The sequence below is a fragment of the Pituophis catenifer genome, unplaced genomic scaffold (assembly GCF_029215685.1).
Source record: "Pituophis catenifer annectens isolate HBS135680 unplaced genomic scaffold, rPitCat1.0.hap2 SCAF_7, whole genome shotgun sequence".
Classification (NCBI taxonomy): domain Eukaryota; kingdom Metazoa; phylum Chordata; class Lepidosauria; order Squamata; family Colubridae; genus Pituophis; species Pituophis catenifer.
In genome coordinates this window covers 74,028,513-74,050,056 of record NW_027256887.1, presented here as the reverse complement: position 1 = coordinate 74,050,056, position 21,544 = coordinate 74,028,513, and the positions used below count along the sequence as shown (strand labels likewise).

Here is a 21,544-nt window from a genome sequence, read left to right as displayed (position 1 = left end):
GGGCCAGCAAATTAGTAGCTTTATGAATGAATTTCAAAACAAATTTATCAACCTGTTGGTGAAGATGGATGAAGGCAATTTATCTATGTCACCTGGTATTTTGTTTCCTCTAATGCAGGGGTGTCAAACTCAATTTCATTGAGGGCTGCATCAGGATTGTGTTTGACCTCGGAGGGCTGGGGTGGGCATGGCCAGGTTGGGTGTGGCCAGCTTGATGTCACTCATGTTGGGGGTGCCTGTGGTGGCCTGAGCGCTCTGCCAGCGAAAATGGGCTCTCGAGTTCCATTTTTGCCTGCGACGGCTTCCTGCAATCCTCTATCAACGAAAAAGGTGCTTGGGAGGGCTGCCTGCATTTTTCGATGGCAGAGGCACCGTGGGCCGATCCTTTGCTGTTTCCAGGGCAGCCCCGCAGGCCAGATCTAAGCATTTGATCCCTTTAAGCTTACTTGAGATGAACTAAGCTCTTTTTTCATGGATGTTCATAATGGAGATGAAGAGATGTCCCAAAGAAGATGACACAGCAAAAAATTATTAGAAAATTGCCAGTAGTTTCTTTGATACTACTTTGAAAACAAATATTACATACATATTAAGGGGGACTTAATTAGAATAAGTTATGTAACAATTGCCAGCAAATCATGCATCTGGAAAGAAACTCAAATGTTGCCCCTTCATTTCAACACTATATTTGACCAGCAATCCAGAACAGAATATGATAGCAAATAAGGTTTCTAAACCAAGCCATGCTATAAATTGGTTTACAGACTTATGCTACATACTGCTATGACTGGATTAATACTTCTTCAAGTCCCATCATCAGAAAACTCCAATGATACATTTGTTTTATTAACAGAGTCAGGAGAACCAGAGGGTATTGAGATTTTTGTGCATCAATTTGGATTTGGGTTTCTATACTTGTTCTCTTCACTGATACTGCCTATCAAATGAAGCTCCTTGATACCATCTTTAATGACTCTCCACAGACACATCTCAAACTGATTGTCATTGCCATAGCATTACAATGAATTACTCTGATTTACCAGGGAATAGAATATATGATAGCCATAAGCATATAATACTATACATGTTCTGCAAAGAAGTACAAGGCCTACCCTGGGATTAAAACCAGTAGTGGGTTTCAATTTCGTTTGCTACAGGTTCGCTCGTGGGCATGCGCAGAGATGTCCGGGCGGGTGGGCGGAGCCACCCACCCCAACCACTACCGGTTCGCCCGGTAGTACAAACTGGTAGCAACCCATCACTGATTAAAACCTGTCAACTTTAGGAACTATGGGACAGGTTTCCTTCTGTTATGAACTCCTGGCTACTTTCCTTTGCAACCAGTGGCAAACTTGCCTGACCAATGACCAGCCAAGACACAGTGAAGACCTTTTGTTTCATTTATTGCAATAAATGTAGAAGTTTTCAAAGCTTGGTTCTCTCCAAAGTTCATCATCTCAAATTAACATCTTTATATATTCCTTGCACTGGCTGCCCATCCGTCCTCATTCCCCATTGGCGGAGGTACTATGAGGTTACATTCTCTCTGACCACATTCTATATATTTCCTGCTACTGTCCCCAATCACACAAAAACATACATCGCATGTGCATTTAAATGAGCAGATAATATATGCAAGGTGTGTCAGTTAATATTCAATACTATATTGAGCATGCTCTTTTAACCTGTTTTCGAGTTCTTAGTTATTTTATGGATTCTTAGAACAATAGGTTCTTTCCTTATTCAGTATGTCTAGTTTTGTCTTTCCTATTTTTCAATTCATTTTGCTTTGCCTTTAAGCTTTCCTCTTGCAGCTACTTCCTCTTACAGTTACTTCCTATTACAATTTTAAATTTTGAAGATCTTTCACTTACTTCCATCCAAACATTGTTTGAAGTTGCCTACAAATGGTTGGGTTAAGCTGCCACCCAGTGTCTAGAACAAATTCTTGAAAGAATTAACTCATTCTCACATCAATCAGTCAAGCCTGTCCATGCTACCTAGATGTCCAGATTCACTTCTATGTCCTTTTAAGTAAAATACATAAGACATTATTATGGTTTGTTGCACAGTCAGGCAGATATTTAGACAGAATTTAGCATTTTTGTCCACCTATTGAATCCTTCCTAAGGACCTAGGCTAGGCAGTTGTTGTTTAATAGTATTAGAAGTGTCATTGAAATGTATTTGAATATTAGTAGCTCGGGTTACTTGTTAGGCTGTTGTTCTGAGCTCCAAGCTTGGCAATTTGGTTGCAAACATTTCATCATCATTCGAGGAGACATTGTCAGTGCGCTTTGAATTGTGTTTGTCTATCAGAACACTGCAGTGTCATTGCAGGATATAAATTGTTCCAAGTTCAGCTGCCTTCTACAGTTGACTGATGGTGTTTAAGTGGTGATCTAAATGTTTTGGAATTGCACCCAAAATGTCTATTACCACTGATACCATTGTTATGGAATGATGGGACCAAACAACATTCCTGGGTCAGCCAGAGACAGTTTTATTGCGCAGTTTCAGAACCAGATTTGTATCTGCAATTCTGAACAAAGAAGAGCTCTGATACAACTGCTTTTATACATCTCCAAGACAAAGGATTTTGCGAGCACAGCAGTTTTCCATATATGGTTAACATACATTTGTTACATGATAATTGACACTTTCTAATTACTAAATTCTTTCATTATTTTCTAGTTTATAAGATTATTTTAGCTAAACAACCTTCCTCAATTCTGTGTTTGCTGATGCGTAGATTCATGACTGCTTTTGGATAATAATTAACTTCTAGTTTCAGATGGATATCTTTGCATCCTTGACAGCTAGGCCCCTCAGAAGATATATATTACATATGGAAGTTAGCTGACTTATTGAAATCTCTAAACAAGCACATTTCTTTCTTATAATAATGTGAATAAAGAGGGTCCTTCAGTGTTCATATAGCTGACCCTGTACTATTCCTACACCATTCACATTACCATCTGTGCTTTCTTTTGCCTCAGTCATTCTACCTCTATTTCCAGGTTATTTTTATTATATTTATATATTTTGATATTTTCTCCAGATCTTTCTCTTCTATTCTGCTGTTTCCAGGTATTGCAATGTCCAATGTTCAGATTTTTTTAAAAAATCTTTCTTATTAAGAATTGTTACAACTGGAGTGTTGTGATTGTGGTAGTCATATATTCAGCCAGATGTTTAGACTGGATTTGGCATTTTTATCTACCTATCAAATTCTTCCCAAGGATCTAGGATAGACAGATTTTAATTTTTTAATTAAACATTAAATTAAAGTTTTAATTATCTTGCATGCTGCCTTAGTGTCAACAACAGTTCACAACACAACACAATCAACGAAAGGAGTTTCAGTGAAATCAGATTAGGTGCTTTATACTAAATTGATTCTTTACAATGGTAGTTACAAATTCACATCTCCTAATCCAAAGAAGAATCCAAATTCACATCTCCTAATCCAAAGAAGAATGGTGTAGGTAGGCTTAAAATAGAAACCAGCTAGTGTAAATTCTACTTTGGCCTTAGGCATGAAGTCAGTTGGGTGATTTTGGGCCAGGATCTCTTATCTCAACTCTAGAAATTTCTGAAAATATTGGCAATCAACTGCAAGGACTTGTCCAGGCAGTTGCTAGGAATCAATCCTGACTTGAAGACACAAAATTAATTTAAAGAATGGAATTAAGAGAAAGGGGAGGAAGAGACAGAATGACAAAGTTAAATCCTACTAGAATCATAGTAACCACGGGGTGTCTTCTTCTACATTTCCCAGCCTCTTAACTTTTCGTTTTAAGGCTATTGACCTCTAATTGATGACAAAGGCCAGGCTCAGGCAAAAAGAGGAAGCAGAGGGTGGGCTAGAAACTTAAAAGGCTGGTACAAGGTTCTTTCATCTTTTGAATTCTTCCCATCTCTTCCTTTTATCCCTGCTTTGAATTCCACCTTCCATCACACCTTCCATCACAATGGATCCATTCCCTTTATTCTTTATTTGTAAATAATCTATGTTTCTGAAGGCTTTAATTCTATAGTTTGAAGGGTTTTTTTTCCTTTTTATGACCCTTGAATATTCATTGCTAAGCTAACCTACTTATTATTAACCCTTCGAACTTAATGGTTTTAACTAGCATGTTCATTGCTAACCTGCCTAACATTTTCAACTGGTATTTTAGGTAGCACCAAATGCATCTTCAGGGTATCCCTAATTATCAATTTCCTCACAAAGCCATAGAGAGGAAACTTATGGCAGGAATGATAAAGGTGGACCCATATATATGCTAATATACAATATATGACCAAGAAAAACATCTAATACACCATTTATATGTGACCCAGAAGTACCTCCTTCGTATCCTTACCCAGGCCAACTGCTGACATACACAGCACCCTTGTGCAGAATTCCACTTTGTGTAATCTCCCATGCCCCCTCCCCAAGTTATAAAGCATCAACAAATTTAAAAAAGTTAAAAAGTCCCCTTCCATGTCCTCCTCCTCTTTTTATAAAACTGTGTCATTTAGCTTTTGATATTTTTGTTTTTAAAAATGCAACTGGTGCCACCAGTCATGTGGTACTCTTATATGGTGCACAATCTCCATACCATTTTGTGGGAGACCTGTTCCCAACATGCCTCTAACACAGGCAAAGATCTACAGCAGAGGTGGGGAACGATGCCCCCATTATGACTTGTGGATTTCAACTCCCAGAATTTGTGAGCCAGGCTGAAGAATTCTGGGAGTTGAAGTCCACAGGTCATAAAAGGGCCGTAGTTCCCCACCCCTGATCTACAGTAATTCTGGAGCTATGTAGTAAAATTCTTGTTATTCTAGTTAAAGAGAGGATCGGACAATTAAGGTCCTTTCAGTGGCTCTGCAGTTTTCATAACTCCTGCTCTGGCCATGGAACACAACAACAAGCCAGCCAACTTTCCCACAGACCTGCCATATGTTCAGTATTTTCACATGCAGCTTGTATATATGTATGCCTTTCAGGCAACAGCTAGATAATTGTTTTAACCGAGTTTGATTATTCAAGGGAGTGAAAATTTCAGAGCTTGCGTTTTATCAAGAATGCAAGAACGCACTCCCACCCTTCATTCTTTTATTGCAGCTGCCCCTGTGTATCATAATAATAATGTTCTGGCAGTCATAATTATAGCTAAGAAAGGCTGAATTTGATTGCACTATGTAGTTCAAACAAGAAGACATTATAAAGGTGTCCTGGTTGATATTTGACAGTTAATGGGAATGTGATTTATGGCTTATGTATGCCCCGTTCATTACAGTATACAGAAAAAAACTTGAAAAGAGCGAGGCATCAGATAAAAGTAGGGAATCTTATTTGCACATGGAATTCACCAGAGTAGATAGATAGGAAAACTAGAAACATCTGCATTCTGGTTTTAGGCAATTAATTCTGCTGGGAAATGAAAAACAGTATTCCTTATCAAACCTATTTCCATTTCCTTAAAGTATTCCTTTGTGTCCATGATTCCTTGTTTTCTATTTAATATACCTTGTCTTTTTCTGTGTCTGTTTCATCATTATTTTAGATCAACCACGTTTGGATAATATGCACTGAACTAATTCAATGAGCATTGTATATGCACAGAATCATCCCAGAGGCGGTACAATTTTATGTGAATCCTATTCCAAATCTGGAAATAATTTCCCCTCAAGGGAAGGGGAAGGAATTCAAGGATATTATTTGATTTAATCTATTTAACAAACTAACTAATTAATCACACTTTACCTCTTGGTGCCACTGCTTTGAGCTGTTTACTAAGGTCTGCTTATATTTTTGTGTCCTTTAGTCAAGTTTGAGAAGTTACATTCCATAATAAGAAATATGTTGTAAGCATTTGTGATACTACAAATTATTTTTTCACGTATTTTCTTCAAATCTTTTTATCTTGCATGTGGCAAAGTGCATGATGTTCCCAATTGCAGTGATTTCAACCAGAGCAAAGAAGCTTTTGATTCATAAAGCATTCCGCATAAAACTGCTGTTGCACTGTCTCCACAATTTTTTAAATATTTATTGAAATCTTTTAGGAATTCCAGAAATGAACATTACATGATGATATACACATTATGGTCACAGACCAGCAAATTAAACAGTTGACATGCTCAAAGAATAAAAAACAAAGTGCGTGAAACCATGACAAAAAGAAGAAAGTATATACATTCTTTAACATTTTCAAAGCTATCAATGCATATATTTAGAAGGTTTTTTCTGAAAGGCTTAATGAGAGCTCTATGTGTAGCCTGTTGTTTCTTAACCCCATTTGAGCAAATTATATTGAGTTATTTATTTGTGGCTCTAGATATAACAGTATATCTATCAGAAAAACAGTTTCACATGAGGTTGCTCTCTTTTTCATCCTAGAATAATACAAATGTTAGCATTTGCAATTACAAAATAGTCAAATAGCCAGTTGTACCCATCTTTACAGGTGGAAAATAACCATACATTTTTTTAAAAAAACATTTGTATGGGAAGATCAAAAATGACAGATAAAAAACTTTGAGGAGCTGTGCTTACTTTTTCTCAAATCTGGATAATTGTTATAACTGCTATATAAATTGCTATATATCTGCTAGTAGCTATAGTGCTAAAACAGGGCCTCTGGAATCCAGAACTTGGTGTAAATGTAAACATAAACTTGGGGAAAATCTGTGGAGAGACCCCAGAATTGGTCAATTATAGACCAATGAGCATGAATGCAGCAGTTGGGTATTAGTTCAGTCATCAGGAGCTATGGCTTTTTTACAACCGGTAGACTTCAACTCCCAGAATTCCTGAATCAACATGGCTGGCAGGTCATGTCCGCAGGTCACAAAGTGGGCCATAGTTGCCCATTCCTGTATTAGTTGGAGGTTGTGACTGAGAATAGAAAAAGAAGAATGAAGAAAAGAAGAAAGAAATGAAGAGGCAGGATTGTCTAGATCCTAGACCAGTGATGGCGAACCTTTTCGGCACCAAGTGCCCAAATTGGAATGCGTGTGCATCTGTGTGGACGTGTGCGCACTGGAGCACCGGAAACCTGAAGACCAGCTGGCACGTGGCTGTTTTTGGCCATTTTTTTGGCTGTTTTTCGGGCCGTTTTTGGCATGAAAAATGGCCTGAGTTTTGGCTGTTTTCAGGTACTCTGGCACCTGCGAAGACCAGCTGGCTGGCGGACATGTGTGCGCCGGAAACCAGAAGAGCAGCTGGCAATGGCGCGCGTGCCCACAGAGAGGGCTCTGCGTGCCACCTCTGGCACACATGCCATAGGTTCACCATCACAGTCCTAAACAATCTCCTAGACTCTAGGAGAAACCCTAATCGTTCCCTGATATTTTGTGAGAATGCACTGCAACATTGCAGCTGTAACATACTGACTCCAATCTTCCTTGCAGACCCTCTCTACCTTGCCACGAAATGTCAGGTTTCCGCACCATGTAGTTTTAAAGGTTTCATTAAAACAAATTGCAATTGGATAGAAAGTGCTTCGTCTGCATTGAGCAGATTTACATTCATTTCTGAAATTGTGCTCACATCTGCATGGTGATCCGTTTGGCACACGCACCATTGCAGTGAGAGCTGCAAAGAAACAACTGTCACATTCACAATGAACGTACTTTCTCTTTTTAACTATCTAGATTTTTTTGTTGTAAAGTGTTACTGTCTCACTTAGTCGGATTGTGTCCGCAGTTACTGTAATTTTGCAGAACATCCTGCCATTTTGAGAAATATTCAAAAGCTGCAGGGTAAGCCTTGAGGTAAGATGAATGTAGTTCAAAAAATTCAGAGACAAGCTCCCCTCAAAATGCTCTCTTCTGGAAAATGCTGCTCCCATCCTCTTAGCATGATTACCCTTATTCCCATCACCTAAAGGTTACCCACACCTACCGGTGTATTACTGAATTTATTATGGGAACAATTTTGGAGTTGTCTTTAAATTTTGGTCCTTAGACATTGTAAAAATATAGTAAACAAGAGCAGCAAGCTATCTCTTTCTTCAGAGTTATGTTCTGCAAAATGATACCTTGACAGTTTTTTTCCTGTTGAATCTTAAATTTACATGCTATGTATTTAAATGAGCAGGTACAGTACACTAATTTAAGTGTTGCCCATTATTTCTATGTTCTGTATGACTGAAGGAAAGAAAGTGGGGAAAATGTTACTATTTCTGTCTTTCTGTGTCTGCTACTTCACTAACCTGCTGGCTAATCTTTCAGCTGATTTAGTGAGGAATGACTAAAGTATTTCTGCAGAATATCTCATTCAGTATTTAAAAAAATTAAGCGTAGAATCCCATGGTTGTAATCTGCATTCAGTGTCAACATATGCATTGTTTAGTCTATCACAGTGTTTCTCAATTATAACAACTTCAAGGCACACAGCTTTAACTCTCAGAATTTCTCAGCCGGCATGGGAGTTGAAATCCCCATATCTTGAAGTAGGCAAGATTGAGAAACACTGGTCTATGATATTGTTTAATTGTAACATAAGAACATTTGCATATATTAAATGTAAGAGTTGAATGCTTGTTTTCTTGCTTCTGAGCAAGCCAGAATGTCAGCTGTTCTGTAGGGGAGTTACACAAACACTACAGCTTCCCAACAGATGCCGTCCCATTTTACTAGAATTTACAGTGCAAAATCCAAGATTCAAAAATATGTGTTTGTTAAAATTGGACCCCTTTTCGTACAATGGTAGGGAGACAAAAGTCTCCAAAAAGTCCATGGTGATGCTTACAAATAGGATGTGAAGGCAAAATCTTCTTCATTCTTTAAATTCTAGGGCCTATTTCAATGATATAATGTCTTTGAATACAGAAACTCTATTTAAACACCGCATGATGTGTTTAATACCCTTTTTAAAGTTAGCTAAATCAATGAAAATTTCCACATCTTGAGGCCTGATAGGTATATATATGAAAAACTATTTTGCTTTTCCCAAATCTGCTTGAGATACTTAACCCAAATTTACCCTAGATTTTAACCATATTCTAAAATGTTAATAATAAGCACATCTATATTATTATATCAAGCATTAGCAGAATGTGATCCCACTTTTTGCTGTTATTTATAAATGAAGATTAGGTGGTTGCCCCATGGAGCAATAGCTAAAATGGAGTAAATACAGACAGATATATTCCTTATGAAATTGTTTAGTTCTGAAAGCAAATTGATAGAGGCACAAATATTATGCTGTAGTCTTATTCTGATACTTGTTCCACAAGAGAATATATATATAATTTAGTTATATATTTGGAACAAGAACAGTTTAATTCATGTTGATAGCAAATGAAATTTGAGAACCAATGCTCAATTCTACTGGTACCTCAAGATCAACTTAGAAAGTTTTGATTTGCATAACAGTTTTCAGCAGATTGGTGTATAGTCACTGTAGTCACTACTATCTCTAAGCATAAGAAAAATTTGTTTACTTCACAGACTTTGGATCTGCATATGTATGATACCGTGTTTTCCCAAAAATAAGACCCTGCCTTATATTTTTTTGAACTCTGAAATAAGCGCTTGGCCTTTTTGCCATGCGCTCAAAAGCCCGATTGGGCTTATTATCAGGGGAGTTCTTATTTTGGGGGGAAACAGGGTACATTGATAATCACTATCTTGATGGTTCATTAATTACAAATTTATGTAGGACAAAATTTTCATTACTTACTAGCTTTGACTCCTAAGCAGAACATCATGTTCAAAAGAAATATAAATATTTACATGCCAGATATTAGTGATACATCATAAAAGATAAGCTTTGTGGCCATGCTACTATTATGGTGACTGCTGTTAATGGAGTTTGGCAGAGTTGGCTGCTAGTCAGGATTTTATTTATTTGCTTCTTTGTTTATTCATTAAATTTAGAAACCACTCATCTCCTTCAATTGAAGGTGTTGTATTAGGTGGATTTTTGCCTTAATATGACTTGATATTTTAAGCAATAAACTGAGGTGACCATTGCTAGGTCTATCAAGAAACAGGAGGAAAAGTAACAACTGTTCATAAAACATTCAAATTTGTATCCTCAGGGACCTTTAGAAGTCATAGAAGCTGTACAGCTTAGCTGTAACAAAGAAACAAAAATAGAAAGATAAGTAGACTATCCTGTTTATCCTTCCAGGTTAAGAGAAGACTGACTATGAGCAAACTAGTTAGATGATGAGAAGACACAGTGCAACCTTTCATTGTAAGCTGAAGTGTTTCTCGTGTTTGTGCATCACATGTGGCCTTAATGCATGATGACTTAGTCATGCAACCTGATCTTGACATCCAACTATATAGGATAGCAATCTGTGTGTTAGGAATGGAAATGAAGCAAGTGTAAAAGCATACAATATTTTACAGAACGTGCTTCAACGTATTTTCTTTGAATAGCATTATTAGATCATGTACTGTAATGACTTCCAGCATAATTGAGCTAAGTGTTAAAAACATTGCGAACGACATCACAGTTTGACTCTTAACTCTGTAAAAGAAAATAGGAATAATGCAGGAAGGAACTCTGACTTGTTCTGAGAAAGGATTTTGCACCTCCTCATCTCGGTCATTTTTCTTCTGCTGTGATCTCAGCATGTTATTAATTGTTAGTGCCAATATTTGCTGTGTAAATAGCATCTGTTGGGATGCTTTGTTTGAGAGGGTTTTAATTATTCAAGATACAAGATTTAATGAAGAAGCAGATGAACCTAATCACCTGTCCTTCACCAAGAAGAACATAGTGGCATTTCCATCCGTTCTAATGAAGAAGTAGAATTATTGGGAAAAAATGATACATGGCAAATATGGGGAAAAACAGAAAGAAAATGGAATCCTGAACAATGGTCTTTTAGTGCCGCTACAATGGAACATGGCGTGTGCTACTACTCCCTGATCCTTACTGTTAACATTAAGGAACGTTGCTGCCATGCTGGTTAGACTGAACAAATAAATGTTCAGCAAATAGATATGGCTCATTTAAATTTCTTCAGATTCACACTTTCATGTGAGAAACTGGGCAGTGAAGATAAACTCCTAAAACCACTGGCTACTTAACAGATGCATGTCAGGCTGAAGTCAGAAGGTGATCCAAGGTACTTGATGTACAGTGGAGCTATCTGTCAACATACGTATGGAGTGATTCCTTGGTTATCCCCCCAGAGCCACCTTGAGACCCTGATGTGGATGAAATGTCAGGAATAAGATTTAAGATTTAAGCTGGTTTGCACAACACATTATAATATGGTTTGTCTGACTTTAGTTTTGCATGTTGTGTGAACCTGCCAATTATGGGTTATTGTAATTCCTTAATCCTTGATTAAAGTACAGTATCACATATGCAAGGGTGGCATTCAGCCGGTTCGGACCAGTTCGAGTGAACCAGTAGTTACGGCCAGCGGCTGGGCCCACCCACCCGCCCTGGTCCTATCCTGTCCTATACAATCGCCGTGTTTTTGACACAGCACGCATGTGCGCACTCACATTTTCAATTCTGGGTGAACCGGTTGTTAAATTATGTGAAGCCCACCTCTGCACATATGCGTGAACCCAGTTTATAAAATCATACACATACTCACTGGGTTCATATATTGTATTAAGACTTACTTTAGAACTTTTCACAATAAGGCAAAACCAAATACAACACATATTATTTTGTCCAGTGTGTCAATCCACAAAAGTGAAAGGATGAATTTGATGGAAGGTGCTGGGAAAATTAGGAACATCTTTAAATTACACACATGCACACTTACAAATCACACACCTATCACAAAGATGCACACACATAAATTATATACACACATATTTAAATTGCATACATTAAATTGTACACACACACACAAACGTTTATTAAACACAAGTACATAGTCCAATTCATTGTATTTCGATTCAACAAATTGGACTAGTATGAAGTAGCTAGAAAATTACCCAGAATGTAAAACTTTAGCTTTGTTGACAGCAGAAATAAAGACACACCCATCTTTCAGGCATCGAAATATAATCCATGGAGGCAAGTTTTAATGCCTTTCCTATGGTTTGTGGGAGGGCGGAAATGGTTTCAAATTATACTGAACCAAAGTTAAAGAAACAGGGAACTTCAGAGAAGTTTATAAGTGATAGGTTCTTAGAAGAAGAGGTCCATATTTTATTTATTAAATTTCTAGGCCACCTATCTCACTAGTAAAGCAATTCTGGGTGGCTTACAAGATAATAAAAAGTTAAAAATCCTAAAAAAAAAAAAAAAAGAATAAAAAAATTAAAAGTGAAGAACCAAGAAGATCGGTAGTCTGGGGGTGAGCATCTTCACCCATCAGCCACCCCCAAATGTAACACTGGAAGATGGCTTCCAGGCCTGACATCTGTCTTGGGACCCTAGGCCAAGCAGCAGATTAAAATTTTAGGCTGTTCCAGATGGGGTAGATCTCATCTCTGACAGGAGAACATTCCAGAATTTTTCCTTATTTGACAGCTGGGATCTAGGTTCCAAGAGGCAGGTTGATGCTTATTCATAGGTTTCAAAATAACTTGGTGGCTCCATTGAAAAAAACACCCCATAACTTTAGCGATAATCCCTGGCATTATGAGAATGTAAGAATTCCACTACTTTGTCTTTAATATGTATTAATATATTATATGAAAGAGGATTATTGGTGTTTCATATATATATATTCATATATAAATTCATATTTGTATCAGTTTACAAATTCAAATAATCTTCCAGCAATCAAATTATAAGAAAATCCTAAAATCACGAAATCCTTTCTAAAAACCTTCTCACATCACTTGATGGAGTCCTAATATATATAAAATGCCACTATTTATATTTTTTCCTAAAACACTGGAGCTTGCTTTTAAATGCTCCTTTAAAAAAAAAAAAGTAGAAATAATCATAAATGAATTGCCTCTTGTACTCCATGTAGGTTATTCTCCAACTACTCTAGAACTTATTGAGATAAAGGTGGTTGAACACATCCATCTAAATTCTTGAATGCAATTATACTTTTTAAAGTAACCAGCAAGATTTTTTCTGAGGGAAATTCTCCCATTTCCCTTAACTGAGCACTGAGTTCAGACAATGAAACATTTTTATCATTTTAAATGTGCCGTGTTTTTTTCCCCAGGCATTCAGTATATAATTATAAGTACAGTTACAAATCTTAAATGACTTTTCTCAAGAGATTTATTCACCTTTTTTCCTCAAGGTCATTTAAAACTCCATTGCATCCTATTTTACCATCATAATTTGCTTTAACAGGCATACCACATATTTACCATTGGAGGGCAGTGCAGATCTTCACAGAATATGACAGTGTTCAGATATGCTTAACACCAAGCAAAATATATATATACTTATGGCTAACTGAGATATTGGATTAGGAACCTGGAAGAAATTGATAGCCTGATTCAAGTATAGTTGAAATTAATCCCAGTCCCTTTGCCCCTAATATAATAATGGTTTTTTTTTTCAATCCAAGTATAGATATACTAGATTTTGCAACAAGAGTAGCAAAGCCAGTTTCTAAACTGAAGTCACTACCCAAATGATCATAGTCAAGGAGCAATCTTCTTGTCCTTCTGTATCCCATACCTATTTGAGGACCCCAAAATATGACAATTTAGCAGGACAAGAGTAGGCACCATTTAGATTAGCAAGTGATCTTTTGCGAATACAAAAGTGAACCTACCCAATGGTTTTAGGCTGTTAACTCAGATCAAGTCAGGGATACCTTTAAAATAAGACTTTGAAACAATTGAGTGTTTCTGTCAGCATTTATCAATGCTTCAACCGTTTAACCCTCTTGATTTAGAGCAGGCATTCCTCACTAAATCTCTTCCACCACCTGCCTTGTGTGTTTATTACTTACTAACCTTTTGTGTCATCTCTTTGTATATATGCCTAATTTATCAGTCTCTTGTAGATTGTCAGCAGCCTGCTGCCTCACTACCGCCACACGGCTCACAACTAAGCAGGAGGCAACGCTGTCAAACTGTCAGGTAATGTTCTGCTAAATCTCCTTTCTTCACCTTTTGGCTTTCTTTGCATGCTATAGTCGGTTTCTCATCACCCCGCTTCCTTTGCATCTGTCATCCCCAACCCTAATTTCTACTCTGTCTTCCAACTGACTGCTACCCGTATGTCTGGCAGACCCTTATCTGTCTTTAAAACAAACAAACAAACAAACAAACAAACAAACAAACAAACAAAAAAAGCAAATTAAAATTGAATCAAATTTAAACTTTTGTAATCGATGTGGAAAGATTCCCTGTATCCAAGCAGTTAATCGTATCTGCATGACTGCAGGAATCATGCAACAATATTAATATGTCATATTTAAAGAAGATAGTACCACTGGACAATAGATAACATTGCAAAACTTAACCCATTTCTTCTGTAGATCTGCCTGCACCACTACCACAATCCCATGCAGATTATCAGATCCAAAGATTATAACAAACAAATTATAGGCAGTCATCAATTTATGACCAAATTGGGACCAGAATTTCTTTTTGCTAAGCAAAGTGAGTTGCACCTATTTTATGAGCTTTTTTTTTTGCCACAGTTGTTAAATGAATCATTGCAGTTGTTAAATGAATCACATGGTCTTTAAGTGAATCTGGATTTCCCCAGGGACTTTGCTTAACAGTAGCCAACTAGAAAGGTCTCAAATGGTAATCACATGACCCTGGAATGCGGCAACTGTTGTAAATACATGCAGGTTGCCAAGCAACTGAATTTTGATCACATGATCGTGGGGATGTTGCAACGGTCTTAAATGCGAAGACCAGTCATCAGTCACTTTTTTCAGTGCCTTTGTAACTTTGAACAGTCGCTAGATGAATAGTTGTAAGTTGAGGACTACCTGTAAAGCTTAGGGCCCTAGGCAAAAGTGTTTTTTTTTTAAAGAAACAGCACTGCTAAGTAAGCAAATAGGAATCTACAGGGATTAGATCCATGTTTCTCAACCTTGACCGTTTTCAGATGTGTGGACTTCAACTCCCAGAATTCCACAGCAAGGCTGCCTGGAGAATTCTGGGAGTTGAAGTCCACAGATGTGACCAAAGTTGGTCAAAGTTGAGAAACACTGGATTAGATCATTAAATAAACGTTTAGTTTAAGAAACTATTTAAGTCGCATCTGTGGTGAATCTGGAATTGAGCTGAGTTGAGGGGTGAAAAAGTTGGCTAGCCTTGAATTGCTGATGGGGAAGAAAATGGCGGAAAAATTATCTTTTCAAAGTTTCTCAGGGTGTATCTAGCAGTTCTGTAGAAAGTATATTTGTCTGGCAAATATGATCAGCTCCTTGAGTCGCCTCTGACAGCATCTTTCAGATTTCGTATATTTCCTTCTTCCTTTATAGGAAGGGCTGTAACAGAATGGAAAAGGAGATGCTGTGCCAATAAAGGAGAATATTTGTAGCTCAGGGTTGGTGCTCTCTGAGCTTGTTTGTTTCCTTGCAGACTTTTCATTACCCAAACTAGGTAACATCATCAGCACGTCTGCAAAAAAACAACCAAGGACCCCTCAAGATGCTATGCGTGAGAAGGCTCTAAGTTCTAGGCTCATCCTTTCTCGATAGCGGTGAGCCAGTGAAATTGTGAAAAGCTATTGAGAGTCAGAACAGGTATGGTTTAGATTAGATGGACCAGTTTGAGATGGTATTAGGCAGATTCCTATTTGCATAACACAAAGCAAATGTGGAAAGAGTCAGGTAGGGACTGCACCATGAGAAAGGATGTTGGCTTTTCCAGTTGCCCTGGCCAAAATAAAGAACTGATAAAAATCCTCAAGGGCTTGTTTGTTCCCAAATAACATGGGATGAAAAGATTAATCCAATTGCTTCTGTCCCCTCTGGGCTACAATTTTAACTGGAACTGGACTCCTTGTGACTCCTTTAAATTGGTAGGCACACCTAGATCCAGTGGTGGGATTCAAGTAATTTAACAACTGGTTCTCTGCCCTAATAATTTCTCCTAACAGTTTGCCAAACTGCTCAGAAAGTTAACAACCGGTTCTACCGAAGTGGTGCGAACTGGCTGAATCCCACCACTGCCTAGATCTGTGCATGACATTTAAATGTACTACAGGTAGTAATCGATTTACAACAGTTCATTTAATGACCGTTCAAAGTTACAAGGCCATTGAAAAATGTGACTTATGACCATTTTTCAAAGTTGCAACCTTCGCAGCCTCCCCATGATCGTGTGATCAAAATTCAGACGCTTGGCAACTGGTTTGTATTTATGACCGTTGCTGTGTCCCAAGGTCACGTGATCACCTTGTGCGACCTTCTGACAAGCAAAATCAGTGGGGAAGCCAGATTCACTTAACAACCGGGGTACTAACTTATCAACTGCAATGATTCACTTAACAACTGTGGCAGGAAAGGCCGTAAAAAGGGGAAAAACTCACTTAACAAATGTCTCACTTTTGGGTAATACGTTATCCTTTTGCCTAATAGATGCATGAGACAGATCTTCTTAAAATTCACGGAGAGTTCTGTAACTTACCTGCGGGACATAATTGGCTTGAAAGGAACACAGGTGCACCAACCTGTGAGTTAGAATGTTAGAATTAGTTAGAATGATCTGTTCCTGTTTACAACAGACCAAAAGGGAAGGAAGGCAAAGCCCAGTCCATTGGTTTCCACCCATCATTAATCTTAAGAAATAACCTCATGCCAGAAAAAAAAAATCTCCAATCTTTAGACAATAGACACTGTCCTTAGTGATCCATTAACTTCACTGCTTTATATATTTTCATAACAATTAAATTAGAAAGAATGCACTGATGATATTACCTAGTTTGGTAACGAAACGTCTCCAAGAAAACCACCAAGCTCAGAGAGCACCAAAGATTCCACAGATCAACCCTGAGTCACAAATATTTATTTCTATAAGCAAAAATAATTAATTTGTTCAATGTTCTAACAAATCATAAATTCTCTCTCTCTCTCTCTCTCTCTCTCTCTCTCTCTCTCTCTCTCTCTCTCTCTCTCTCTCTCTCTCTCTCCCCGTCTCTCCCTCCCTCCCTCTCCCCCCTCTCTCTCTCACACACACAAATTAAACACTGCAGTCACAACAAACTCATTTTGTTTGGCAGAGCTTGCTAAGAGAATTACAATGGTACCCAAGGAAATGAATACCAGGCCAGAACTGTTCGATTCATGCCACAACATCAAGCATAATTCCACACATATTCAAACATGGAACAGTGGTATTATACAAAAATGGATTCTAGCTGAAAATTAAGGGGGGGAAATCTAATAATATGGAACCAGTGACAGAAAGGTGGTGGGTTCCTCTTCACTGGATAAATTCAAACTGAAGCTGGAAAAGCCATCCGGGATAGTATTCCAGAGCAGGATTAAAATAAAATAAAAAAAAAATCATTATGTCAGAATGGGAAATTAGTATTGCTCTTCTCTATTTCCAGCTACCTGATCAGCTAATCAAAAAAGCCACAAATTTTGTAATCTAAAAATTCAGTTATCTTTATTCTTATTTATTAATTCAAATATTAAAAGTAAAAATAAGAATATGGTGTTTAGATGAGCTACACAGCAGTCTTCAATCTATTGTATTTATTTCTTAACACCATACTAATTTTTACCTAGAAATTATGGAAGTTGAAATTCAAAACATCCGGAATGCATTGGTTGAGAAATACTATAAGATGTATCTTCTAGTGTTCTCTCCCTGGCCAGAGTTTATGTTTCTTCTAACTTTGTAAATAAATGATACAATTAGGTGTAACTTCAAGGTACAGTACTAGTTAAACATTTTATTGCTTACTCACTTTTATGAACTTGTTTTCAAAGATGCAGTGAAAATGATATTTTTTTTGTACATTCTCTAGTTAATGAGTTGGAAATCTTGTTTAGAAATACTTGATTATTTTCTAAAATAAAGTAGTCCCATCATAATCCTTGAAGGGAATTGGACTGATGCATTCCTTTCCTTTTGTAGTGAGTCAGATTGTTTTGTGCAATGTTCTTGTTTAATGGTGGGATAGGAGATACTTTATGGATAGTGACTCTAACTATTTCCATGCTTATACACCATTCCATAAATGGAATTGATTGATTTGATTATACCCCATTAAGTTGTTGTTGACTCTTGAAAACCACATAATTAGATTTTCTCCATTATGATCTGTCCCTAACCTGATTTTTTTTCAGGTCTTCCCATACATGTAAAATTCTAGAATACTTCAAAGGATTATCTTATTTATTTATTTATTTATTTATTGGTTCGATTTATATGCCGCCCTTTTCCGGAGACTCAGGGTGGCTTACAATGCGTTAAGCAATAGCCTTCATAATTTTGTATATACTTGCTTAGTAGGGCTTTCGGGCCCTCCCCAAGCGGTGTTCTTTTTTATACAAAGTCATCTTATTGCCCCCACAATCTGGATCCTCATTTTACCTACCTTGAAAGGATGGAAGGCTGAGTCAACCTTGAGCCTGGTGAGATTTGAACTTGCAGTAATTGCAGGCAGCTGGGGTTACTTAACAGTGCTTTAGTCTGCTGCGCTACCAAGCTTTTGTTAGTGAATTTGCTTTGAAATGTGATTTTCTAGCATGAGCTATTTCCTGCAATTTTGCACGAATGCTCAGGGAAGTTTATTGCTCCAAACGTGGACAATATTGCTGCTTCAAAAATGTACCATACTTATTTATTAGATAAATGGCACTGATAGAACTCCAAGCATGATACTGAACTGCAGTCTCTTTTGAGAATTTCAAAACAGTAGATTGTAAAACTGGGATGGCGAACCTATGGAACGTGTGCTGGAAGTGGCACGCAGAGCTATCTCTCCGGGCATGCATGCTGTCGCCCGTTGCTCTTCTGGGTTCCGCTGCGCTGGATAGCTGGTCTTCACGCGTGCATGCATGCCAGAAAACGGAAGACCAGGTGGTCGTGCACATGCACGTGTTGGAAACCGGAAGATCATCTTCCCGGTGCATGCATGCACACTGGGCGGCTGCTCTTCCGGGTTTTGGCACACATTGGCGCACGTTCCTGTTTCAACACTTGGTGCTGAAAAGGTTCGCCAACACTTAGAATAGAATAACAGAGTTGGAAGAGACCTTGGAGGTCTTCTAGCCCAACCCCCTGCCCAGGCAGGAAACCCTACAGCACTTCAGACAAATGGTTATCCAACATCTTCTTAAAAACTTCCAGTGTTGGAGCATTCACAACTTCTGGAAGCAAGTTATTCCACTTATTAATTATTCTAACTGTCAGGAAATTTCTCCTTAGTTCTAAATTGCTTCTCTCCTTGATTAGTTTTCCACCCATTGCTTCTTGTTCTACCCTCAGGTGCTTTGAAGAACAGTTTGACTCCCTCTTCTTTGTGGCAGCCCCTGAGATATTGGAACACTGCTATCATGTCTCCCCTAGTCCTTCTCTTCATTAAACTAGACATACCCAGTTCCTGCAACCGTTCTTCATATGTTTTAGCCTCCCGTCCCCTAATCATCTTTGTTGCTGTTCTCTGCACACTATTGCTTGGCAAATGCTTTTTATTTTTATCTGCACAATAGCTATATGATTGTATTCCATAATTAAACTTCCAGAATCTTAGCTGTTATATAGGCTCAATCTGAGTCAGTCACCAGACCAAAGGTTTATTCTTCCAAGCTTTTAGGCTCGTGATGGAGCCCAATCTCAGAAAACTTCTCTCTCCAGAATGTGTGCACTGGGCTGTTCTACACATTGTATTTATATGGCGCCTGGTTGTATATGGCTTTTTAGCTGTTATGTTTATTATTTCAAGATATTTGTTCAAAATATTCTAAGGAACTACAAACTAGGTTTTTTAGCCTATCTTGGATATGATATGACCTACTGAGAGAAGACTATGTTCCTTCAAAATAACTTTTGCTTCAATAAGGAATGGGCAGAGCCTCTTTCAATTGTTGGGCGAGATGGCTAATTGCTCTGGAGTCACTCACCAAGTAGCTAAAATATTAAACATTGATGGACATTTCATCACTGTAATTCCATCCTTTAACACTGTATATCTGTATTTGAGAAAACCATATTTCTGCACATCGCACGGTTGTTAAGGGACAAAAATGTACGTCGGGGGAAAAACTGGAAGATGCATTTTGAAAAGAGTTTTATTTTGCACTGTAAAATTGTTAATTGGTTATGTTGTTCTTGATAACTATCCTAAATTTTTATCTTCATCCGGTTGATTTTAAAGTGCCATTAGATCATCCTTTTATCATTTGGACAAAAGCAAACTGTTACACTAATGCATTTTTAATTTTTCCTCTCTATTCCTTTAAGCTTGCAACTTTATGGCATGATAATTTTAGCTCTGCTAATTGTTATGTTTGTGCTTTAAAAATATTAAATCAGTGGGAGCTTGCTCCAGACTGCTAGTTCTCTATTGATACTAGCTACTAAGAAGCAGCAATCTATTTCCATCCTCCAGTGATGGGCTAATCATAGAAAAATAATGGGCAGGGGTCTCACCTTGGGAAGAAACAAGGGTCAAATGCAGCCTGGGGATTGTTTACCTGAGTCTTAAAATGGTGTGATCCATGATGTCAACTGGTCTTTCTAATGGTTAGATTTCCTTGAAGCAAGTTTTGCTGCAATAGATCTATGTATTTGTATTGTTTTTACTATGTAAGCAAGAAAAGAAAAAGGAAAGACAAAGGAGGGAGAAAACAGTCCACAAAAATATGCTAAACAATATTTCAGATATATTATTGTCATGTTGCAGGATTAACATTTTGATGTTTTTCTGTAATAGAAAAAAAGAAATTAAGTTTTTAAACTCAGACATACAGTCTACACTCCAAAAATGCTCTAAATAGAAGTCCTGGTGGCAAAATGCTTGTTGAAATATAAAAGAGAGTTTGTCAGATCACTGGATTAATCATTGAGAATTTGTTTCATTTCAACTTTGTAGTGAAGATAGTTTCGTAGTCATAAATTATCTATTTCTGCAATCCTGTTAGTTCCTAACCCATTGATACACAGTTCAGAATTATAAAATTAGGCTTGGAAATCAATGAATTTTGCAGAACAAAATTATTATGTGACTTAATTGCTTCCAGAAGATATTCCTGCACCCATAAATGTCCTTCTGAAAAGCTGTGCCCAATAAATCCAAAATAATGCGAATAATTTAAAATGCCTAGAAGTATAACATACAGATCTGAAGCAGACATTTCATTTCCATGCATCTTTGTACCTTTAACATCTAATTTAAAGTGTTTAATTGCCTCTAAAAATAAAAACGTTACAGCTATATTTTTTTGTGAAGAACACACTAAATCTTTTAGGGTAGAGCAGGGTCTGAAGATTTCTGGCCAAAATCTATACGTCAACAGGTGTTTCAAATAAAGCTATTGCCACTTCATAATTTTTGGCAATAAATGATTCTTGATTGCAATATATTGATAATAGATTTCAAAATTGTTGATACTCCTTGGAATTCTTAGAACAGCAAGAACAATAAAAACACTTATTTACAAACAACTAATTTTGAATGTTTGAGCTAAGTCACGGGTGTCAAACTCGCTGTGTCATGTTGC

At 37.4% G+C, this 21,544-nt stretch overlaps 1 protein-coding gene across 5 annotated transcripts in view; it reads left to right on the top strand.

Moving 5' to 3' along the window:
* BICD1 (BICD cargo adaptor 1) overlaps positions 1 to 21,544 on the top strand; it is a 116,507-nt gene that overhangs the window by 93,883 nt on the left and 1,080 nt on the right. For 2 of the 5 annotated variants that reach the window (XM_070946778.1, XM_070946774.1), the window contains exon 9: positions 13,907 to 13,982. The exons of 1 other annotated variant lie outside the window; for it this stretch is intronic. In XM_070946778.1, coding sequence (XP_070802879.1) covers positions 13,907 to 13,982 — 76 coding nt within the window. Of the gene's footprint in view, positions 1 to 5,163; positions 5,173 to 13,896; positions 13,983 to 21,544 lie in introns of all 5 variants that reach the window. 2 more of the 5 variants (XM_070946777.1, XM_070946781.1) reach the window with 2 other exon arrangements.